This window comes from Protopterus annectens, chromosome 1.part0 (genome assembly GCF_019279795.1).
Source record: "Protopterus annectens isolate FY-2018-M chromosome 1.part0, PAN1.0, whole genome shotgun sequence".
Lineage (NCBI taxonomy): Eukaryota > Metazoa > Chordata > Ceratodontiformes > Protopteridae > Protopterus > Protopterus annectens.
In genome coordinates, this window is record NC_056725.1 from 523005704 (window position 1) to 523031841 (window position 26138).

The following is a 26138-nucleotide window of genomic DNA, read 5'->3' on the forward strand; positions in this document are numbered from 1 at the left end:
TTTATGAATCCGGGTTCCTTTATTATTTTGTGCTGACTTTCTGGATTTTTACCTTCAGTGAGTTTGTATGTTTGCATGTAGCTCTGAGGGAATGAATTAAGTGGAGAAAACTGGGGGAACTGGATAGGAGAAGGAAGACTGAAGGTTGAATATACAGGATGATAAATTCCAAAATGGTAGCCGTCTGCCACTTGGAGCAGATGTACTATCTTTTGTAAAGTTATTGTTTTGTGCAGCACAGTTCTTATCCTAATACTTCGATGTTTTAGATGTACTGAAAGTAAAAACGTAATGCTCTTAGTCCTCCATTTTTGTTGAGTGTTGCTGTCTTTTATGAGTATTTACAGCTGCGAAAAGGCCCTGCTTGTACATTATCTGTTAACATTTGTTGAACAAGAATGCTCAACTGGAAGATTATTGCTTTCAGTGATCTCAGGGAGAAAAGTTTCAAGCACACAAAGCATGCAACTAGATTAACTTGTAATGGCATACATTGTTAATTGTAAGTACAGGTAAACTGAGAATTGCACATCTAGTTAAGCTAATGCAGTTTTCTGCTAACTAGTAAACTACTGACAATACAAACATAGATGTAATACAGAGTTAGCTGAGCTAGATTAGTTTGTCTACTAATAAACACTTACATTCTAGTCAAATGAAAAAAAATGCATGTAATTACATAAAGCAGATATAGACATGTATAATCAACATTGTGCAAGCTTTTTGTTATATTTATTTACATTTCCATTGTCTTGTGCGGTGTTCCTTTAATGCTTAAAAAAATGACTGAGATTGACTTTAGATTAAATTAAGATGATTTCAAAGCTTGCCTGCATAGCTAAAGTAAATTTTGTCTCTATACCTATTTGTGGATTTGGTGGTACGCATTGACCACCAGTAGAGGATAAAATCATCTGTTGAGGCTATTGCCCTGCTATTGTTTAGTTTGAATGTTCAGATTATTACTCTGTTGGCAAAGTTTAACTCTACAAGACCCGTGATACTGAAATTCAAACTAGTTTAGGATACATAATGAGAGGTAGTGATGCATTTTTTCTATGATGAATTGCAGAAAATCCTGTAGGTTCTTAATCCCAATTCAGTCTTGTGCATTACTGTTGACTGTAAGAATGTGGACAGATGTGGTACATAAAAGTGATAAGGAAGTAAGTACTTGCTGCAGTCTTTTTCAACAGTGGGGAGAAGAACTGTTTTGGCCTTGCAAAAAGTTATTGTGGTTTGTTTGCTGATTTTCCTTGGGGCAGAATTTGCTTGATGGTTAAACTTGAATTTGTTGTCAGTAATAGCTGCTAGGAGTGTAGTGGAGTCTACTACTTGAATTACTGAGCCAACAAAAGAGGAGATATTAAGGATGTAAATGGCAGTGGTATTTGGTAATAGATCATCTACAGCATGGCATTTGCTAGCAGAAAATTGTCTTCACATCGTTAGGGTACAGTCCTGCAGCAGACAGCCATGAATGATACAAAGAGATTGACACATTGCTGAAGACAGTACTAAAGTTACAAGGAGGACCATCTACATTGCATTGCAATGCTTTTACACTTTTAGAAATTGCATTTCCTTAACTACAAGGCAGAACTGCTCATGTCTCCTAATTTATTATGACGTCATGTGTATTTGTTCTTTACTGCTGTCTCCCTGTCATTGAAGAGCTACTTGCTGTATAGCAACTGTGAGAATCCACTATGTTAATTTGCCTGATGTCCTTCCTTTCCAGTATTGCAGTACTCTCTACTCTTGGGATAGCCTAATGTCCTGCTGGTATATCAAAGCCTTTATACCTTCCAGGCGTCCTACATTAGACATATGTCATGTGCAAGATGAAAAGTACATACATGATGTACAAATGCTTAATCTTCAGAACTGAAGCACCCCAGGAGAACCAGAGCACCCCCAAAGAAAGTAATGGCATGCACATACAGAAAGGGAATACAAAGAAGATAAGGCTGGAAGATATACTGGTCAGCCAGAAGTAGAGCAACAGAAAATAATTGGGGGCAGAATGATACAACAGTGAGAAGTAGGACATCTACTGTTATAGTAAGATTGTACACAACTGTACTGTGTTCTTCCTTATCACCATTGCAGTATTCATTACTGTTAGGAGAGTACAAAAACTACTGGGAAGTATGGGAAGTGGAAGGCAGAGAATAACCCTCCACAAAGACGTGAAGGATGGCCTTGGCAAAACCTGAACAGGCCCTGGAAATGACATCTAACTTGTTATTGTTTGGTAAAAGTGTGAACAGAAGACCAAGTAACTGGTTCTATGAAAGGAATAACAAAAATAAATGGGTTTAGAAATCCAAGAGGAAATGGTTTGCATAGAAATTGCCAAGCCCAGTTTCCATGCATGAAAGGAAACAAAAAGTTACTTAAATTTTCTCATGCATTTTGTCTTATCTAAGTAACATCTGAGCTATCTATGTATCTGCAGGGTATGTAGTACCGTCTCACTAGAAATTTGTGGAAGACTTAAGAAATTACTGTTATGGTATGGTATTACACAACTGTACTGTTGCTGCATAGACTGCTCTTATGCTAGCATTTAAGTACAAAATGCCTTGCCGTGTAAATGGTTATACATTTTGGTATTTTTTTTCCCCCTGAACATTTAGTTGGCTAAAGCTCAATTCTTATTCAGGAGGTTTTTTTTTTTCTTTTTTTTTGAAAGCAAAGTCTTAGATGGCTCATCTGGTGCCTGGTGCTGCTCCCCTGATTTGGCAACCTCAACACTAAGTAAGAAGGAAAAAAAAGGTAATTTTTCTTACTGACGCTTGAGGATCACCATATCACTTCTGTGACATCCTACCAATGTGAGGAGATTAAAAACAAAAAAACTATTTTGGCGCTCTCAGCTGCACTCAACAACTTGCACCTGGGGTAGCTGTCCCCTTTGCCCCGTGCTAGCTACACTTCTGATTTAAAATTATCCAGAAATGCATGCTGTCTGAGGTTGGGGAGGTCTAAATTCTCAAACATGGTGGGTTCCTATCAAGTAGTCGAACTTTTACAAGTTCGACCCTCATATGGTTGAGACCATAATTTAGAATTTGTAAAAGTTCAAGCATTTCAATGGAAATCTCCATAAGCGGAGGTTTCCATTTTGTTCAATGGGATGCGATCTCGGAGTTGGTATATTTAAGTAGCGGAGTGGGGTGCAGAGAGGCTTGCCTCCCAGCTTAAAACAGTTTATTTTGTTTTTATTTTTTATTTTTTATCCATAGTCGAAGTTTTGTAACTTAGTACATAATGGTTCGAACATTACATGTTCGAAGTTATAAGACTTTGACTATGTGATATAGACCCAAAACCGGCATATATATATATATATATTTTTTTTTTTTTTTTTTTTTTTTGTCTGTTGAATCTGCCTAGTGGCTCTCCTACCTTTATTCAGTTCACTTGTTAGTTCTATTGAGTGAGATCTATATATCCCTGGACTAGGGGAGACTCTTACGGCCCATGGCCCATTTGTTCTACTAGTGGTGTGAGCCAGGCTTCTCCAGGCTAGGTAACAGTCCTACAAACCCGTCTGTTGATTCCAAGAGAGCCTAATCAACCCTTTCACTCATCCTGTGGTGAGAGTAGGGCAGCCTTCAGGTATGAAAAATGGCCTTCCCTCCCCCTCCTTGTGAGAGCTCATTTGAACTCCACTTAGTTGCTATGTTTTCAGTCAAAATGTACAATGCTTAAGGCTTTTTACTCCCACTTGAGATTATATTTGCATTTTTGAATTTACAGCTTTGAGTTATAATTATGTTGTACCATCCCTTATTTTAGCCTTTGCAGGCAGGTAGCAAGGATACTTAATTCAGGTGAGGAATCTCATTCTTTTGAGCTGTGGAATCTTGAAACTTCAGACTGAAAGTGCAGCCTCTGTCTGCTCTCGGGTCCAGTCAAGAAAGAAGAAATTATGATTGATTATGGCATCACCGAGTGTGGCACACAGTGCTGGTAGGGAAACAATTTAAACAGACTGTCTCCTGCTGAAAATGTATACTTTTCCACTCCTTTGGGATAATGACAGCTAGCAGTTCGACTTGAGTTTAAACTTTTAAAAGATCTGTAGTCTGTTTTCTGTGGAGGAGTTCTTTGCCAGTGGAAGATGCATCTTTTATGAAAAGAATGCGGTATAGCCAGAGGACACCTAGCTGAACTTTGTTGACCAGTTCCATGTGTTCATTTTTCTGTTTTGCTTGGAGCTTGGAGAAAAGGTTATGTTAGTACTAAGGAGAGACTGTGGACAGGCTGCAGGTTGAACTTTTTTTAAATGCCAGAGGATAGAATGGCAACGCATATTCATACCTCTCAAATTCTTTGCTCAGAAGTTCAGAGCAAAGGAAGAAGTAATAGGGAGACAGAGGGCCAAAATCAGGAGCAATTATAAATGCACTATTTCAGTCACAAAGCCTGTTGCTAGGTTAACTTTTTATCAACATGCATTTTCTTAACAATAATGACATTGTAATGTCTGGCATTATTAGCTGTAATCCTTTGTGATTTACTAGAATTTTCTTTTTTTTTTTTCCCTTCCAGGGGCCAGGACAAAACTGAGCCAAAAGTCAGGGGCATTGTTATATATCCATAGTTTGTTTAACAGAGATAAAAACAGAAGGGGCGAACTGCAGTCTGAGTTTTGGTTTATATATAATTTTATATTGCTTGCAATGTACAAAAACTCTGGACAAACAAAAATAATGGGGAGCAAATGCCCAAAATCAGGGACATAATTTAAATGTTTTTAGACTTAAAATGTTGCTAGAATTACGTTTTTGCATTACTGTATATTTTCTGAAGACTATAATCTCGTAATTCTCAGTTTCTTGACAGTTATGCGGTAGCCTTTGCAGTTTATGGCAGTTGATGTAGAGAGGTCAGCAAGCAGATGAGCTCTGTTTCTTTAAGTATTGCAAATTCAACCTTTCTATCTAAAGTTAGAGACCAGTTCAGAAATAATTGAGCGCAAACAAAGGCAAGTTTTCAAAAATAGTACTATTAGCTTAAAAAGCAGACAGAAAAAGAGAATGTTTGACAGAATAAGAGAATGTGAATTAACATGATTTTTGAAATCTGTAACACTCAAGTGTAATTCACTACCTGTTCTCCACAAATCACCAGTTTTAGGAGGAACAGAGGAAAACTTTGAGCCAAAATCAGCAATGTTCCTGAAAATTGCAGACAGATGAGCAGTATAAATAGATGTTTTTATTTTGAATGTAAATTTGTGCGGTCTTTTACAGTTAGTTACAGTAGAGGTAAAGAGGTGAACAAGCTACAGGCTAAGCTCTGTAAGATTGTTGTGAACCACTTGCCTTGTGGGATCTGGGGACAAACCAAGAAATAATCAGGGACAGTGTTAGTACTGTTAACTTAAGCTAGGAATGTGAATTAATATGCTTTTTTTCGGAAGTAAAGGAAGTGTATACACGTTTTTTCCCCTGAGTTAAAAGTATACTTCTGAAATGTGTACATGGATGCTTCTTTTCTGAAATAAAAGTATATCTAGCTGCTGTTTTTTGTTTTCCAGAAGTTAATGAAGCATACTTAGATGATTTCTTCCTGAAGTAGAAGTGTTTGTTGATGTTTTTTTTTCCTGAAGTTAAAGTGCATGTTGATGCTGTTCTGTGAAATTTTGCCCGTTCGATTCTCAGTTAGAGCGTCTTCTGTGTGGCGACATGCGTGAATGGGCGTTCCTTCGTTGAAGGTTGTACGTTAGGCCCGGCAAGCCAGCACGTAAAAATCTACTGCCAATCATTAGCGGACTGGAGTTCTGCTGTGACGACCCCTAACCGGGAAAAGCCGAAAGACACAACTCCTCTAAATATTATTTTAGTGTACTCCACCACCTTTTCTCCTAAAATACCAACTTTTAAGAGGGATTACGAGGAACGTGTCCTATTGTTACCCCATGTAAGTTTCATAATAAAATAACTGTATTTATTATATTCTCCTCCCTTCTCCAAATTTTTCACTGTTGGTGCCAGCTCGGATCTTTATGGACTTTAAGAGCCAAGCCAGACACTTGGCTCGGTTCTGGCTGGATCTTCGTCAAAAATCCTGGGCTTGCTGACCTCTGTCTCAGATCAGTATACAGGCCATCTAAGTCGGAGCATTCCTCGTCACAATCTTAGCTTTATGAACACAATTCTGTTTTTCTGAAACAACTGACAGGCACTTGAGCAGAAGGGTTACCACTGTCTTAAGCAAAATATCATAGTAGATGTCTGATCTTTTAGTGATGTCCATGCATCTGTGTCACCCAACTTATTTGACTGCAGGTAAAAGCACAGCTATTTTGTGGAGGCTGTTTGTAACCAGAATGCACTAGAATGGTTACAGCAGCATTTACCTATACAATTCTGCATCAGTCTCATTGTCACCACTGCGGAAGAAGGAATGTACTTACACCCACACTTTGCATACGTTAAGGGTTCCATGGATGAACAGGGTTGCATGCACCACTTTTTCTTGTTTGTAATAAGGATGAATCAACAATGTTTGTAGTGGGATGAGGGAAGAAGGCGTTATCTAGTGCCACCTCTAGGATTACTGGCGCCCCACCTTCCAGAGCAGTCCAGATTTGGGCAATAATTTAATGGGGGAAAAAGAAGTTATGTTCTGCAACGAAGAAGAAAAGGTTTAAAAAAAAAAAGGTGAATATTCTGATTTGTTTTGACACCATAAATACTTTATTCATTTAACACACACAAGAACAGGAACAGCATGTACAGTCCTTACTGGTGCTTGCTCAGGTGGTTGACTTATTTTGTTTGTGTCTTTCGGCTTTTCCTGGTTAGGGGTCACCACAGCGGAACTCCGGTCCGCTAATGATTGGCAGTTGATTTTTACGTATCGGCTTGCCAGGCCTGACGCACAACCTTCAACGAAGGTATGCCCATTCACGCATGTCTCCACGCAGAAGACGCTCTAGCTGAGAATCGAACCGGACAGTGTCTTACTGTGAGGCGACAATGCTACCGCAGCACCACCACTTATAATGCTAATAATTTCATAATACATTGAGTGAAAAAGTAGCATTTCTGTAAATGTTGAAATAAAGATGATTTGGTTACTGAAGCTCTTCAATATGATATAAAATAAAGGGAAGTAAAAGTATACAGCAATGAGTCTATTTTGATAGTAACAGTGAAAAGCCATTTGTATTGGTTGGTGTGTGTGGTTTGTTCTCCAGAATTTCACATTTCAGCAAGAAATGCCCAACTTTGGGCGTCTGAAAGAAGTGGCAATCTTTTTTTTTTTGTCTCCACTTGAGCATCAGTCAAGTGACTGGAGTCTAGCTGTGCAGATAGCACTCAGTTATAAGGAGAATTATTGTGGGAATTATTTGGTTTTAGAGGTTTTAAGTAAATTAACAGAAAATTATTCGGCAGAATAACCTTGAATCTTAATATTTTCATTTTGTCTTTGTTCCATTGGAGTAGCTAACAATTATAAGTTGTAAAGAACCCTAGTTTCGTGTATAGTTTGAATCTAAGTAGACTTGTGCATGAGTTCCAGAGGGTGTGTGTGTTTTTGAGGGCGTCCAGGTTAGCATGTTTCACTGGCTTCTTCCTGGATACTGTTCTGATCAGACCAGCAAGGTAGAAAGAACTGGATTATGTTTAGCATTATTTCTGACTGCGCAGGCAGAGGATGGTAAGGACTGAAGTACTGTCAATTTAACTAAGCGTCGCTTGTCAGGATATATAATCTTGGACTGTTACAGGATTATGACTCTCTCAGTGGAACAGAAGTTCTGAGAAAATAAAATTATGATTTGGGGGGAAGCATTTGCAAAGTCTTTAAAGATGCTGTCGTTGTCATCTTTGTAAGAAAATGCATTTGACTGGACTGTATCATAGTAAACAGTTTTGTTTGATCTGATGTTGATGGCTTAGTTTGTAACACTGTTGTTGGGGTGCAGTTTTTCCCAGATGTTCATCACTGATGCATTGAGTGTTCCTTACCACTTCCTGCAGTGCAGACTGTTGCAATTTTGTTCTTGGGCATGAGAATTATCAGTGGTTATGACACTGATGTATTTCTTTAGATCTTTTTTTGTAGCTGTAGTAATGCTTGCTTCACTGCAGAACTTAATTATTGATTATGCTGTATTACTGTTAATATGAATTTGTTCAATCTCAGCTTACTTTTTTTTTTTAATCTTCTAGCCCGTGTCCTGAACAAGGAATGGGAGATGAGTTTAACCTGATGGATCATTCAGATTTGTTCATCCTTGATTTTAGTAAGTGGCTTTCTTTTTCTTTAAAAATCTATTAATTTGGTAAAGAACATATAAATTAGAGCACGTTTTCTTTAAGCAGTGAAACACTGAGGATTGTGATTACTGTGTATTATATACCAATGATACATGTATAATGTAGGATGACCTCGAGAGATCCCGTGATAATTACATCCGTCTGAGAACATTGTATTGCTGGTGTGCAGCTGTCGTCCCCAGTTATAAAACGTGATTATTAGTAGGACAGTTGGGTTACTTCCATTACTGTGAAGATGCAACTGCCTTGCTTATGTGGTACTTGCAGAAATAATTGTGGGTTGTTTAGTGGCTGTTTAATGCAGCATTTGCTGTAACACAGCAGCAGTATGAAGTTACTATTGTGCCCAGCAAAGACTGAATCCTGTATTATGTAGCATCTTTTTAATGATATTACATGGTCATGTCAATGCCAGTTTCTCAAATGCCTTTTCAAGAAGTCACGATTTTGGGCCAGTTTGCTAAAAACTGAATATAAACATGGATTGCTGTGACAAGCAATTTCTCCTTACCTCAGCAGTACAGTGGCTTTGAAAACCTGAGAGGGTCTTTTGTCCTTTTTATCCACAAGGCTTAGCTGCAGGCTTAAGTCAGCCTGTCACTGAGGGTTTACACACACCTCCAACATTTCCCCAACAGTTCCACAATGCTCTGTCCTCCCCACTGATTCCATATCTCTATTACTGATCTTCGATTCACAGCAGAGTCAAATTCAAATCTTCTTTACGTACTAAAGTATTCATTTTTGCCGTTAAAACTGTACTTTGTTCTAATTTGCACTTTAGTGGCAGTGTTCTTCCCATTTCTTCAGTTTCAAGGTCAAACCTTTCCTTTCCTTTTTTCTACAGAAATTGAAAGTTTGTTGACAGAACTTTCCTTTCCCTTTTTCTGCATACTGTGTGTGGAATGTTAACATCGTTTTCACTGCTTGCCAGTATTTGTGACATTTGCTTTTTTAATTGTTGCTTTTAGGTACATTTTTAGCTGTTAGTTGCTTATAAAACAACTCATTTGTACTAGAACTGTTTTTGGCTTGCTTGTTATTGGTGCTGTGTGAGAGTTTCCAGTTCTAGTTTACAAAACAAATTAAGAAATGTGAGCACAAAATTACCCTGGTGCATTGGCACATTCTATATATAATTTGTCTGGGTGTCCAACTCCTCAAGCAGGAGTGCAATATATGCAAAACACTTTGATAATAGACCATCAAGGACAATAGGAAAAATTGTGTACAAAGAGCTGTTACTGATGTTAGGGCAAAGATGAGGTTCTGTTTCTCTTTAGAGTTCCAAAAGGCCAAAGGTATAGAAAAAGCAGTTGTCATGTACTTGGTTGAGTTGCAGCGGTTTGTGGTTCAGTTACTCAGCTAAATGCTTGCTTGTGTATTTAAGTATGAGAAACTTGAATACACAGACTTTATCTCTAAGTATACTTTCTCTGACTTAGAGAGACCTTTGAGGAGTGTGACGGCCTCTCTACCCCGGGTCAATAATCAAAGAGCCTCAATCCTCAACTCTGAATCCGGTGAGAGATGGTCACTAAGAACAGGAATGGATTTACACAGTATTTTCAAATGCAGCTCTCTATATCAAGCACAGTTTCCCCCAAGAGTGCACAGGGAACACGCTGCAGACCTGGGACTGGCCTCTTTTTCTCTAAATCTCAAACAAGACTCACTTTGGAGCACTGTGTCTTGGTTCCAAGTAGCTGACACACCCACACATGTGTATTTGATTTTCCTACACACACACACTCCTGGGAAAGTCTGGTACAGATTTAGTAGCTGTACCCCTTCTGCCCAGACTGTAAGGTAACCACGCTGCCACCAGTCAACCACTCTGAGACTCTTACAAGGGTATCCAATTATACTGAGTAAAATCAATACTAATATAAATGGTAAAATGTAACCAAAGCAGCAAGGTTTTTTGGAGTGGCCAAGGCATCACTAAAATTAAGCACAAGTACATTCAAGATTTTAAAAGTATTCTGTAAAAGACCAGCCACAATAAAAGGTATACAAATATTTAATAATAAATAAAATAGAAAACATAAGAATAAGGAAGCCAGTGTGGTGGTCCCCTGCCATTAATAAACTCTACAACAGAAGGAAGAAACTGTTGCAGAAAAATGTGAAGTCCCAAGACTGGAAAAATTCTCTTATTAGCCTCAACAAAAAGTTGAGATCCCTTATCAAAACCTCCAAAGTCAGCAATGACGGCAGAATTGTGGCAAACACAAAAACCACCAGAAAGCCTTCTATAGTTATATCAAGTATCTCCATGACAATAGCCAGATTTGCTCTGAGGTACTGCACAATGGTACCGCCTATACTGAGCCAACAGATATTGCCAACATACAGGCCAACAAATTCAATGCCAACTTTACCCCTCTTCCCCCCCCCCCAAAGGACCAATATCAATACCGGAAGAATACCAGGCACCCAGCATTTCTGCAGCACAGTTTAAAGCTGCATTGTCTAAGGCCAAGAATAGAGCTTCCATGGGACCCGATAATATCCCTGGCTGTGTTCTACATGAATTGCAAAGTGAACTGGCACAACATCTGTGTGCTCTGTTAACTCACAGCCTCACCTCAGGCCTTGTCCCTACCGAATGGTGCACTGCTACAGTCATCCCTCTCCATAAAGGAGGAGCGACTACAGACCCTGGAAATTATCACCATATTAGCCTGACTAGTCTGATATGAAAGGCTACGGAGCGCATCTTCATGGACCTAATTAACAAGGATATAGGGAAGCTCCAAACTCTAGATCCCACAAAATTTGGTTTTGTGAAAGGTAGATCATGCCTGTTCAACCTGGTTGACTTATCTGAGTCAGTCACTAGAGCGGTGGATGAAGGTAAGGCAGTGCATACAGCCTACCTCGATCTGGCCAAGACCTTTGATACCATTCCTCACTCAGGAATTATTGATAAACTCAGCAAACTAGGCATCAATCCCTGTATCGTTAGGTGGGTTGCAAACTGGCTCACAGATACAACCCACAGTGTGAAAGTAGCGTAGTCCAAGTCAGACTGCCGACCAGTCATGAGTGGAGTCCCACAGGGTCTTGGGTCCTCTACTGTTTGGCATCTACTTCTCAGAAGTCCAGGCAAACACGGGGGGACTCTGGCTGACCAAATTCACAGACAACTGCAAGCTGGCAGCCATTATTAACTCCCCAAAGTGATGCAGACATCCTACAGAAAGGCCTCGCTGAGACCAATGACTGGTGTCGAAACCACAGCCTTAAGCTTAATGCCAAGAAATGCGTAGTCATCCCCTTTGAGAAAAACTCAGTTCCCGGTAATTACCACATCGATGGGAGCCCACTGAACACTGAAGGCATTATAAGAGATCTGGGGACACAGGTTGACAGCAACCTCTCCTTCGACCACCACATTGCCACTGTGGTCAGAAAGCCCTTTTATGTGGCACATCTCATTACGAAAGGTTTTGCATCCAGGAAGAAAGAGGTCATCATTTCATTCTACTCTTCCCTCATTAGACAAATAGAGTATAATGCCCCATTTGGCATGTACCTCACTAGACACCTGCAACATGTGGCGAGGCCACAAAAATACCTCACGAAGAGGATCCTAGGACTTAAACGCATGTCCTACATGGACAGACTCAAAACAACTCCAGCTATTCTCTGTCTTATATCATCTACCAAGAGGCGATCTCTGCTTGACTTACAAAGCCATGTCTGACCTAGCTCTGTTAGAAATGTTACATCTAAAGAAATCCCAATCCCTCCACACCACCTGCTCCAGAGACCTCAACCTCATTACCCCAATCAACAGAACATGCCTTGGAGGACAAGTTCATAACCCAGAGACTACCCATGCTCTGGAATAGACTTCCCATACATGTCAAGCAGAGCACCTCAATAGCCCTCTTAAAGCAAAATTTTGATGAGTGGATGGGAAATAGAAAGTTCACTCCGGAGATCAGTCCAGCAGCTTTACTTGATAGAGGCACTGGGAACTAATGGGCGGCACAATGCCAGGGGCCTTCTATGGGCTAGGCTTGTAAAGGCCCCAGGGCCATTAGCCTAGTACACACCTATGAATAAATATCTGTATACAATAAACATCAGAGTTTTAATTACAGCAAAAATAACAACACAGTTGGACAGATTCAGACAGATGCAGAAAAATAATACTTAATCTCACTGTATTTTCTGTCTAAAGAATAACTGTCCCCTAGCTAACTTAATACAGCAAGGCAAGATTAGATGCCGAGATGCTTATTTCCACAAGGCAAGGTGATGAGTTACCCTCTAACTGATCTGAACTCAACTAACTGAACTGTCTGTGACAGTTGTCATAGATTTTTAATTCCTGTTCCAAAGAAAAAACAAGCTGCTGTGTGAGTTCCATCCTCTCAATGCTGGTTATTGAATGACATCACATTTGATCACCTGACTTCGGTACAATACATACCCGGAGCCCTGCCAAGTTTTGTTGCAGTATCTGAAAGCTATAGAACAATTTAAAAAACGTCTACGCTTCCCTTCCAGAATTCTTTGTTTAAACATAAACATTTAATCAGTTATAACAACACTGTTGGTACATTTTTAACACAAGCATCTGTACAAGTCAATGTGACAGTCAAATGACTCAAAATTATTTACAAAACTCAGCTGGCATATATTACACATGCACTGCTCTACTCTCCCGGGCATAGATGGCAATACCTCACATCGAGAAGTGTATAAGGATTGTGAGCTGAGGCACTACCCCATGATGGGGGATGCAGGTATGCTTGCCTCCCCTCCCCATACCTCTCAACATTGAGACACTGCCCCACATTGGGGGATGCAGGTAGGCTTGCCCCCCCCCCCCATATCTCTCAACTGTGCAAATTTTCACAGAATATCCAGATTTTTTCCTTGTATGTATTTTAGGTGCGTTTCTCATAACATTTGTGGTTTTCTGGCAAATGATCGAGGATTGAAGTCACCGAATGACCCATTTAAGTTTCAGACTTCATTTCCTTTGTAAAATGCACGCTAACAAAAAACCTGTTAGTCTAGTAACTTTCTAAGTTTATAATAGCACTACTTAATATCTGTCCCTATTTTGGGGCTTTTGTCTCCCCATTATTCTTGGCTTTTGCTTAGATTTCTTGTGCTGTGAATTTGAGAAGTATGCCTCCTCCCTGCAAAAATCTTTTTTTTTTTTAAATTTGCTGCCTGTTATGAGTAATATGCATTTTCAAGTGATTAGCAGTAAGTTGTCGGAACTTGTGTGGCACTCTGTCCATCAAAAGTAGCTTATAAAAGGAGGGGGGATATTTTAACAGGACCTTGTCTTCTAAGGAAGCTTTCCTGGTGTCGCCTGAGCATCCTAGTTAGAAAAAGGGTGAGACATCTGTTGTGTTTGATTTCCGTCAAAGATCTAAGTATAAGAAAGGTGACTTGTCTTCAGTTACCACTGTTGTGGCCAGGATTTTTTCTTTCTTCAGACACTTGAAGACACAGATTCACAGACAAGAACAGAATTGGAGGTATACAACCTTGTCTCCTTCAAGCTTCCTTTGTCTTAAGTCTTTTTTTGTTTCTTTTAAGTCCTTTTCCTTTTTGCAGGAGCTCACCACAGAGTCTATATTAGTTCCTCGAAAGACGTCTCCATCGAATCCCTATTCATTGACATGACTATATCTAATGCTGCATTCAGCGAACGATCACTACACCAAAGTTTTTCCCTGGGAAAGTAACTAGGTGGAATTGTGAATTAGTCCTTTTCTCCACTGTAGTGTGATCTCGGAGTTGGTATATAATATATATCTATATATATCTATATATCTATATATAGATATATATATATATATATATATATATATATATATATATATATAACTGGGGTGGGGTGAAGCCCCCCCCCCCACCTTTGAGTGTGTAAAATTATGTAGTTTGTATTACGGTTGCTCTGGTGGCCAGGTAATTTCTTTCTCTAGTAAAGAAGTTTGATGTTTGTAACATTCGTTGAGCAGCTGTTCTATGGGTAGTAATCATTGAAAAACCATTCGAGAGAGATGTCTTTTGAAGAAGTAATATAGACACTACCACAAACTATGACTACATTAAGATAATTGCAGCTTTGATCCTGGCTTCTTCTGTAGCGGATGTCTATATGGATATAGGACCTCTTTGCTCTCCTTTCATATCCATCATCCTTATTGGCAGGTGTCTGTGTACCAGTTTGTATTGAGGTTGGATGATCTTTGTCAGGGTGCGGCACTGGTTTAAATCTGAGAGTTGATATTTAGCTGTTGACAGCTTAGGACCACAGAATTTCTCTTTGGCATCATTTATTCCACTGACCCCAGTACTCTTGGTGCTGTTTCTGGTTACTTTGCCTTCATTCAGCACCATGACAATGTATTGAGGGCCTGAGGTCAGCGTCAGTGCTGATGTCTAAGGTTACAATCTGTGAATGTGCCACAGTATTATCTGTCTGCGAGTCCTAGGCATCATGGAGGCCTGAGACTACATGGCCAGCCCTGGTAGATGAAGCCTCTGTTATTGGTGACTGCTTACCTTTTTGATCAGTCAGGGTACTTTTGGCATTGATATTTATGGGGCAGATGAGGATGTACCCTCCACTGCAAGTGCTGTTGAACCCTCTCACTGTGACAACCCCCACCCAAGACTTCTCTCAATCTGGGCTTGAGACCTCTGTTCCTCCCCACTAGGCTGGATCTTCAGATGGCTAGGAGCATGAAACCTCACCTGTCTGGTTCAGTGTCATCTCCCCACCAAGGAAGAGGAGGTAAGCATAGGTGCGAGAAGAGATGCATTCATTTCCCATTGGATTCTCTGACTCCAGAAAGTGAGGGTTCAAATGGAACAGATTCCCTGCGTTTACCCCCTCCATGACACCAAGTTAAGGGAAGTCTTGGAACTTGGGAGTGAAAAGGGGGGATGGCCCCAGGAACCCTTTTTATCTATTGTCAAGATCCTGTAGAATGATTTCCAGATGACCTTCCTTTTTCTTCTGGCTGTTGCCACTGGCCAACAAGGTGATGACAGTCATTGTCAGCTGAGGTGGAACCTCGATATAGTAGTTTCTCTGCGTATGAGCCAAGATCTGGGACAAATTGTGTAGTACTTACATCATTGACTCCATTGTGGCAACAGCTGCCCTGAAGAGAGAATTAACAACCCAGAGTAATGTCGAAACAAGGATTCTGGAGCTCTGGACCATGCTTTGAAGCAGGTCCAGACATCATTCACATTCTCTCCATCAGAGTGCTTAGTTATTTGTTTGGTATGCTCTCTTTTCATTGGGAGCATGTGGAGGTATTAGGAAAGATGCTGGATCATTTGTTAAAGGAGAATGAACACAGAACCAGACTGTCTCAAGTGGCAATGTCCATGACTTTATCCAACTTCACAATGCATTTAACACACAGTGCCACAGATGGTGCAGCAGGAGCTAGCATTACTGTTCAACATCAGGCCTGGCTCCACCTTACTGACTGCCAAGAATTTCCAGTTTTTTTTCCTAAATGACCCATTTAACATCACTGACTTTTAATGAGAGGTAAGCTGAAGGAAAGTGAGCAGGGCTGTAAAATCCTGATGACCATTGGTTTTCATGGTGTCTGGAAATGGATACCAATTCATTAGGAATCAGAAAGGTCCCAAGCAGTAGTGGTTCAAATAGGGCCAACAACAGCAGCAATGGCAAAACTGCTAGCAATCTGGCAAAAAAACAGATGGGGTTGTGGCTCATTTCACAATGTGTGCCCCTTTACAGGTCAGTATCTCTGGCAGAACCAGGGCTGTTTTGGGTACTCATGCAAAGGAGGTTACAGAGGTAGTAACAATGTTGAATGAGAATTTGCCGGACAGTCCTTATCTAGAAAAACTCTGAGGTTGCTTATCCATCCTTTCATCTCAGTAGATGTCCATTATGCATGACAGGTGAATCAAGGATATTATTTCCAGAGGCTACAAAATCTCATTCTTTATCCCCCTTTCCATCCACCCTCTTTTTTCCAAAACCTCACCCCATGAAAAGAGTGTGTCATGGCAAGAAATGTCAACTTCGTAGCAGTGCAATCCATCCGGGGAGTCCCAGGTCCAACAAGATGAGAGAAGGTCCATGTACTATTCCAAATTGGTTTTGTACTCCAAAAAACAAGGGCCTTCAGGCTGATCCTATATCTCTGAGGTTTAAAGAATATTTTTTCATGAAACAGTACTCTATGATCTTGGTGCAAATGATTCTTCCTTGCGTTTCCAAGGCAGATTGAATGCGCTTGCTGGATCTGCAAAGGCTTACTTGCATATAAAAACAGGTAGTGATTTAAGGATGTGTTTAAGATTTCAGATAGGAAATTGTATTTTTAATTTCCAGGATTTTCTGTTTGATCTTGCCTCAAGTGCTAGGGTGACCACCAAATATGATTGTGATGGCACATCAAAGGTTGCAGTGAGCCATGATTTCTGTTACCTAGATGACTTGATCCTAGCTGCCCCCTCTCTGAATGGTGGGAGGGCTCTTACTTCATCTGTTCCAGTTCTTTGCATTATGATGTACACTGTGCAGTCACAGGTGGAAATTTTGCAGACCACAGAGTTTATAGGATGTTTGCTGAGTACTCTAGCTTGCAAGATAAGTGTGCTTCAGAAGAGGATTCCATTACAGAATGAAGTGTCTTTTATCTCTTCAGAGGTTGGCTGTTTGCCTTTGCCTGAAAACCTTAGTTCTTGCTGCAGCAGTGAGCTTTCTTGTCGCGCACACACTGAAAATGCAGGTATTACAGTGGACCCAGGAGATGCCTTTGATTCTCTTCTGCAGTGGCCTTGTAGACCAGGCCAGAATTTCAAAGTTATTTGAGTTGCATCTTCACTGGTGGCTTTGCACTCCACTTTTCTGTATGAGCGGTCCATTACATCTTCCAATTCATTTGGTGACAGTCACGATGGATGCATCTGTACTGGGACATGTAGGGTGTGTGGTCACCTGTAGTGGCTACTCTGCACATAAATATGTTAGAGATGACCGTTCCTTTTACCTTCTCTAGCAATCTCACAAGGTGCTGTTTCCACAGACAGACAAGTTTGTGATTGTATGGTATATAAACAATCAGAGAGGAGGTCATTCTTGCCATATATTTTGGGAAGCTGTGAGGGTTTGGAAGTGGCCCATGTCATCTGAATGCTTTCCCAGTGCAGCTTACATTCCCGAAGAGGCCAGCTGTTTGGTGGACAGAGTCTGCCATTGTTTTATGATGCCTTGTATACAATCTCTCAGTCCAGCAGTAGCATGGAATCTTCTGTTATTTGGGGGAAGTTTTATTATAGCCTGTTTACATCCCCAACAGCTAATGAATGCAGCATCATCTCCCTGATAACACCCACTATAGGGAAGTGACCCCTTTGTAACATTGTTGTCCAGAGCTGACCCTCCAAGACTCATTTATGCCTCCCCCCCCCCTCTGCTATTTCTAGGTTTCTTTAGGTGGTATGAGATAAATCATTGCCTTCACTCAAGGTATACAAGACTTTTCTTCAGTGAGCTTTCAACTCAAACCCACGTCCCTTTAAGAAAGTACTCCACATTGGGCTCTGAATTTCATTGGAAGAATTAGTTTTACTTCTCTTTGAACAAGTACATAAAGTAGATTTTTTAAGTCTGCATCTTGGAAATTGGTCATCTTAGTGGTGGTTACATTGGCCAGAGGGTTTCTAAAATTCAAGCCTTGTGCAGGGAGCCTTTTTTACCTTGTTTTCCACAAAGATAGTGCCTACAGAAACTAATCTTGCATTTATAATTAGTCACCACTGAAAAGTCTGAGTTAATGTGTCCATTTGCCTGTGTTTTTTCCCCAGGATACATGGACAGAGAAGAATGTCTTACACTGTTCCACACAGTGTTAGTTAATAAAGTAGAAAGATTCCAACCAGCAAGACCTCATAGTTTGATTCTTGTCATCCAAACAAGATGGAATCTAAGTTATAATCTTGGTGTCTGGCAGTGTGTGCAAGTTTTTGGTGTGAAAAATGCAAAAAAAACCTGTGCCAGCCAAGACTAATGCTAACTCAGCTGGGGCAGTAGCATCCCTCAAGCTTTCTTTAAAATCTTTTCATTTCATGAGATCTGCATGGCTGAGAAATGGGCTTCAATGCACACATTCACGAGACTATAAGTTGGAAGTGATCTACAGGAATAGGTCTTCATTTGCGTGTACCACCATCCACAAAACACTTTCTTGATTCTATCATAACAGTTGAGCTATTTACTTTGTCCTGATAGGTGAAGTGGATGGACAAAATCAATTCAGAAATGAGTTGTGTACTTACAGCAGCTGTAGATTTGATTTATCTTTGTCGATTCTCTTCAACATATCCACCTTTCTTCCCTTTGCATCTGGGATGTGAGGTCTGGGGGCAGTTTTTTTCTTATTTACCCATTTTATGGAGTGGGATATTTGATTTGCTTCTTACCTGAAAATGGCATTTTAGATCTTGAGTCAGTAGGGCAATACAGAGCATTGTGGGTTTGGAGGGAGAAGTTAGAGGTCTTGGTAAAGTCTCATTGCCATGTTGACTAGAACCTGTGGCTAAGTCTTGCATGTTGAAGAGGATAGCCACAGATCAACCATTTCTATAATTACAGTAGGTACATCTACTGCCAATAGCGGACCGGAGTTCCGCTGTGGCGACCCCTAACCGGGAAAAGCCAAAAGAAACAAACAGTAGGTACATAGCTTTAGATGTTCATCATTAAATCATATTTGCAGTAATGTTAAGTGATGGGATGTATTCTGCCAAGGATGCCATACATTTGTCTTGTACCATATGTTTGACCTTGGATACAACAAGAAACTACATGCTTGTACGTAAGGGATGTACAGGCAGGAAAATCCTCAGAATTTTCATGCTGCTAGTCCATGAGACAAGACACTGAATCTGTCTGCCAGCTGTACAAAAGGATCCGGCTACCTTCAGGAAGGACAGCTGAATACTGCACCAGGAGCTCTTCCTGTTGCTTTTATTTTTCAATTAATAAAATATGTTTTCGTGTCATCTAAGAGAGGGAAGTTAAACTGCAGTTGACAAATCCCATGTAAAGATAGGCTTACAAAGTATTTCCTTTGTATTGAACCTCATCATAATACTGAGTGTTCTGTTTGTCAAGTCTTTGTTCCAAAGATCCTATATAGCCATGTATCATCTCTAAAAATCTGTTTAGAAAACAAACGTGTACAGACTTACGTGTGTGCAAGGATGCATTCAGATTCTCCTTCCTCAGATGTCCCACCATGACCAGGAAAAAAAAATCTGAAAAAACATAATGAATGAGCAAATCTTTCCACTCCTTTCTCTGTCAGAGCTGGATGTCTGTTGAGGCTAATGATAAGCCAACAGACCAGACAATGTCTGAGCCTGTTCCTGCTGTCGAGACCCCTTTGGATGACTGTAAAGTGCAAACAGACTGATCAGATGGCTGTCAAAGCCACAAAAGGAGAGCTCAGGCTATCGGAGAGTCCTGATGGTGTGTCTTAGTTCCTGGGATGTCCTCAGTAACTAAAACCTGTTGTAGAGGTACGTTCATGATCAGCTGTCTTATGTATGATTCCTTTGGAAATTGCAAAGAAGAGAATTGCTCTGTCTGCTCATAAAAGGAAAAGGGATATTTCATCAGTTTGAGTCTGAGCCTTTGGACTGTTCCTCACAATTGTAATCTCCCTTGAGTTTTGAGTCTAAAGCTGAAGAAAGACACTTTGTCTTTAGACTCACCACAAGAACAACTCTCCTTTGGAGATACCATACATAATATAGTGCAAAGCTTTAAGAAAGTAAACTTTTATCAGAATCTCAGAAGAGATTCACAAACCCTCTACTTTATCCAGTGTATTGGAGGGTTTGAAGGATAGTTTCCTATCTGCTGCTTTAGTCCTTAAATCTCTGCTTCCTGCTCCCCAAGAAATCAGATAGACATTACAATATCCATGAAAGCCACAAATACTTGTATAAGAACCCTACTTCTAGCCCTGCAGTTGTTTGTATAGTCTGACAGCATGTAAACTTCCTTCCTCCCTCCCTCCAGTACCATACTGATGATAGACAGTAGGGCTGTGGACTGTTACGGAACCATTAGATGCATACTATCTAAATTTGACAATACATGTAAGCTAATGCCTAGTCTAGCTGATGCTAACACTTGTTTGGCAAAATATGCTTTCTTCAGTTACCTGGGTGGCATGTCACTTCAAGTCTGGATACAATGCTGCTGATGCCTCTTCCAGAGCAATTGCTACTCGATCAGTGCTAAGATTTTCCTGGCCACCTCTCTAGTCTTTGCCTGAGGATTTTAGGCTAAACTTTTGGATGCTCTTAGATGAGCACAACTTGTTTGGCCCTCCAGCTGAAATTTCTAACATTGTGGAAGAAAGCAAAAAATATAATGCAAGGTTTCAAGCATCTTTTTCTTTTCTGTAGTCCAAGCTTTCAAAGAAACTACTTTTTTCTACAAAAGCCAAATGTCCATCCAGTAGAAAGGTACAAAAATCTTTAAACTAAAAATGTCAGGACAAGCCCAAGTACGATTTCAGAGAATCCAAAGGAGCCTTCTCAGATTATCCCAATTTCTGACGGTCATTTTCCTCCCTTTCCAACCTCTGCCTTAACCCCAGGCCTACCTTTCCAGCAAGCTTTGTTTGCTTTGCCCGCTGGATATTAATAACAGCTGACTCTTGAGTTTTGGATATCCTCAAAAAATGTGTACAGACTTCTGTGGAATTTCCACCATTCCCTTCAAGCCATCATCTGGTTGACCCAATCATTTTAGACATCTTCAGTCAGGGAATAATAAACCCTGTCCACCATCTAAAACGGAAATTATTTTATTCCAAGCTTTTTTTTGTTGCAAGATTGATCCAAGAAAATAAAGGCTTGAAAACCAGTTTAGGGACTCATCCTTCCTGAACACAATTTTAAGATTCCCAATTTCATGTTGCTAAGGCTCTAAACGCTCGCTCTTCTGATTTTCCCAGAGCTTTATTCAGATACCTTGGATCTTAGGGATGCTTACCTTCATAACCCTATCTGTCTGAACACCGGAAGTTTGTGTGATTCTGAGTCATGGAATATCACTTTCAGTTTTATGTTTTCCTTTATGAGCTTTACATTGGTCCAGGATTGTTCACACTGTCTACCCCCAGTTATAACACTCTGCAAACTCCAAGGTATCCACATTTATCCTTATTTGGTTGACTTCCTGATTCAGACCACTTCTCTTCAAAGAATTCTTCAGGATTTACAGTTTGCCATCAACCTTTTTTCCTCAGTATGAGGCTAATTCAGCAAATCCAGTCTACATCACTCTCAGTCCCTAGAGTTCCTTAGATGTCTTCTCAATACATCTACCATGATGAACCCCCTTACTCTGGAGAAGATTAATTTCTTCACAAACTTCTTTCTGTCCCTGACAAACATATCCATGACCTCTGCAAGAGAGACTCAGAACTCTAGGAGACATGGCATCTACAAGCCAAATTATTCCTGTTGCCAAACTCTACATGAGGAAAATTCAGTGGTACCTGAAATCTATTTACTACAACCCTGTCATCCTTTTTTCTTCCCAATTCATCTATTGCCATTTGTAAAAACCAATCCAAGAATCCCCTTTCACATTCTCCCTCCTCTTTAGTAAGTTTCAAAGGACATATCGTCCTTGGTCTGTGTGTGTGTGTGTGTGTAAGGGGGGGGGGGGGGTGTTCCAAATGTTTCAAAGTATAGGGAATTTGGCCAAACAGGACAAGGAGCATTTAAACATCAGAGAGATGAAAGCCTAAAACGTTGCTGTCCAGACTCTTCATAACCTTTGGACTCCATGGATTCTCCATAACTTAACAGATAACACCACTGTTATGCGGTACATCAACACACAGTGGGAACAAAGTTCTACCACCTATGCAGGCTAGCAGTGATTGCCTATGACATTGCTGTTCATCACAGTCTTTTCCTTTAAGTAGTCTGTATTCCCTCAGAGCTGAATTCAGTTGTAGACTACCAGAACAGATCCAAGGTAGACCCTCTTGAATGGGTGCTGAACCAAGAGGTCTTCCTTCAGATTGCCCATTAGTGAGGAACACCCCAGGTAGAGCTGCTTGCCTCCAGTCTGCCCAGTCAACTAAGAATGGTTTTGCTTTGGAGCTCTTTGAAGGGAAGCCTGGAGAATGGCTGCCTTCTTTTTTCCATTGAAAGGGGAATTGCCATATGCTTTCCCTCCCTTTCCTCTCTTCACAAAGTCCTTATAAGGATTGAGAAAGTTGGTCTGAAAATGCTTTCTGTGATGCCCTTTTGGGTAAGACAGGATTGTTTCTCCTTTACTTTTCATCTAGCCAAGGGCAGTCACCATATGTTTACCTCACTTAATGAACTTACTCACACAGAAAGACTCTGTGATTCGACTAAACTAAAAACTCTGAATCCAACAGTTTGAATGGTAGACTTCTAATTCCTTTCAGGCACCTTATTTAGAGGATGTGCTACATGGAATAAAGGAGAGGTCAGGAAAATGATAATGTAAAGGAGAAGCAGGTTCCTTTCAGATGGTGTCCTAAGTCAAACTGATAGCCAGCAAAAGGTGGAAACTACAGCGAACTCTAGGTAATAAATCCACCAGTCAATTTGAAGGTACTGAGCGTGAGTGTGGAATTATAGGGCTGAATGGCAGCTGGAAAGTAGAAGACAAGAAAATTGATCCAATATACTGTTAAGAAATAAGATTGGAATTGCACTGTGACAGAAACAGATGAGATGAACTGTAGAGATTAGGAAAAAAAGAGTGCAAGCCTGAGGTTATGCAAGTGGCTGAGGAACAAAAGTGGTAGTTAAACAAAGTGCAAATGGGGTTTTGGAATCAGAAGTGAATCTAAACAAAGAGAGAGAAAGGATTGCTTAACGGAGAAGTCAATATGATTGATTTGGGTCAAGAGACCACAGATACAAACCTGAAAAAAGGGAAGAGGCAGTCACCCACAGTGACCAACAAAGCCCCCAAATGAAATTTTTAACTACTTATTCAAGGTACTGAGCTTGTTATTACTATAGAATGTCCACTGACATGAGTAAGAGTGTTAATACTACAGAATAATTCTTAATGCTATGGTTGTACGTTTTTTTCCTTGTATTGGGGAAATGTTGGGGGAGAATAATGAGGGGCGAAATGAGAAAGAAACACTGATTGTCAAGAACGTAGTTTAGAAATCAAATTTAGTCATATTTCCAAGTCCTAAGCCTAGGGTTGTTAGAACAAAGCCTAACACTAATGCAGAGCACAAATGTATGTATAGTTTTAATCAATTCATAATGAGCAGCAATGACAGAAAAACAAGTATACAAAATAAAAAATAAACCAATTTATAACTGATTTCACACAGAAAATGTGTAAAGCAAAATGTATCTGAATATGTGCCTTGGAAAAAAATATATGTTTTTAGAGATCTTATTAATTGTTCCAGCAACAGCCAAGACAGCATTTGTCAGGGTATTGAATTCCTAAGGTATAGAGATTGATAGGGGAGAGAATTTCTCCCTGAATGCTCTGGACTAAACCCCCAAACCGGTAGCATCACTTTACCACCTGAGCAAAGGGATTCCCACCTCTGAATGACATCAGTTATTGGTAGCGTCTACATTGTGAATAGTTTATCATTCATTTATTTATTAATCAGTCTCCCAGTCCCTCCTTAACTCCTTCGAACTGATTTTTATAGTAGTCATGGAAAACTTTAAGACCTACTAACTATTTTTTATTTGAATTCTGTTTTTGTTTCCAGCTTGAGCTTCACCAGAGCTGGCATTTTTTGCCTGTCTTCTGCCACCATTCCTTGAATATGGTAAGCTGTCTCTATAGTGTGTAACTGAAACAACTATTTAGCTCCTTCCCCACTCGGTTACCTTTCACACATGGCATTGTGCAAATGAAATAGCTTTTTAGGTCTTTCTTCATCACTAAATTACCTTTCTTAGATGGCTTATCTCTTTCCAGTCTTCATTCATTAGCTAATTTTCTCCAGTTGTTTCCAGACATCTCTTGAATGTCTGCTGCATCTCACGGTAATCTCCAGGCACAATTTTCTTTCTTCAATTTTTCACTTGTTTTATTCTTAAAATGTTTTCTGCCACTTTATAAATATGTTGTATATGCTGATCAGCATTCTCTGTAAGTGCTTATGCCTAACGGGATATTCTGTTTCTATCTCTAGTACACCTCACCAGGCTAACATGTTTTTTTTTTTTCATTTGGATCTGTAACCTTCTACTTGTGTTATGTAAGTACATTTTTACTGTCTGGCCTTAAAATATCTTTCAAGTTTGGCATTCCTAATCTCCCCTGTTACGAGAGAAAGATAATTTTATCCCATTTATTCTTTTTCCTTCCACTATAAACTTCAGATCTGTAATTACTATTCATTAACATCTGTTCAAGTTGGGCAGAGTATGCCTGATCTGTGTGCAACACCAAAGGAACTAAGAATATTTCTGCTGCTTGTATCTTATTGTCCAAAAGCATAGTCTAGTTGTTTTCAGTGTCTGATTTTTCCAGCTGTTTTCTTTAACTAGCATGCAGTTTCTCTTTTTACACAAATGCCAAGATATTGCAGTTTATCATGGCTGCACAAATGTTGATCCTACTAGGCTAATGGATGTTCAGGTGCATAATTTGCTGCTATTTCCTTTGTCATCCATCATTTGTTTTATATCCCGAGAATACTTGAAATTGTCTCAGTATACTTAGGAAAAATAAGGATATCCTATTCTGGTTTTATCAAGCACGTTATAATGTCAACAGCAAACAAAGCCAGTTTCTCCTGGGTTCTGTACCAGATGTAACCTTGAATTTGCAAACAACTTGTTTTTTTAACTAAAGGCTCCAAGTACAGTGCAGATAGAAGTGGGAAGAGTGGACATCTGTATCTAGTTCCTGTGCTGAAACTTGGTCTGTTTGAAAGAGCCCATCCCACCTTTATTCTTGCCTCTGAACCTTTGTATGTTTTCAGTATTAACTCTATTATTGTTTTGTTGAAGGTTGAACGTCGAACTGGCACCTCGGCGTTCATCAAAATCTACTGCCAATCATTAGCGGACCGGAGTTCCACTGTGGCGACCTCTAACCGGGAAAAGCCGAAAGACAACAACGTAGTTTTATTTAAATCCTTCTGTTGCCCTGCTCATCAAGTGATGCTTTGTCTGCATCCAGGCAGTAAGTGTTTTTTATTGAGTGCAACTTCTTTCGGTATTATCATTTTATTATTGTCCTTGAATGTCTGCCTCCCATCTACAAAACTGTATTGTTCCATGTCTGTCAAGGTTGCTAGAATTTTTCCCATTCTCTTAGCTAGTATCAAAGATCAAAATCTGTGTATATGGTAAAGGGTCTGCTGGATCCCAACCCTGTTTACATTGCTACCACTGCAGTTTTCCATGTTTTAGGCAATTCCCTACTATTCAGAAGTGTTGTAGAACAGCGCCTGCTAATTCCATATTAATTTCTTACCACCCGTATTTCAGATTTCTATAGAGGATGACTTAAATTCCTGGAGATATTCATGTTGACTGGTTATGTCTCACTGTTTCTATGTCAAGCCTGTCTGTCTTTAATTGTCCTGCTTTTTCATCCCTTCTTATTGGCATATTCAGGCTTCTCATAAGTGTTTCCAGTCGCTTCTTAGCCTGACTTCCAAGTTTTCTGTTTTGTACAGGTTTAATATTGCCTCCTAAATATCTCCAGTACTTCCTCTGGGTCTGTGGTCAATTTCCTTGTCCTAGTGTGTTTGACTTTACCTATCAGTCTTTCTACAT

General features: G+C 40.0%; 1 protein-coding gene across 1 annotated transcript in view; it reads left to right on the forward strand.

Annotated features, from left to right (window-relative positions):
* The window catches only part of KLHDC3 (kelch domain containing 3), a 1708415-nt gene that overhangs the window by 1541354 nt on the left and 140923 nt on the right, over positions 1-26138 (forward strand). Inside the window, exon 11 of the mRNA XM_044061135.1 lies at positions 8199-8272. Coding sequence (XP_043917070.1) covers positions 8199-8272 — 74 coding nt within the window. The remainder of the gene's footprint in view (positions 1-8198; positions 8273-26138) is intronic.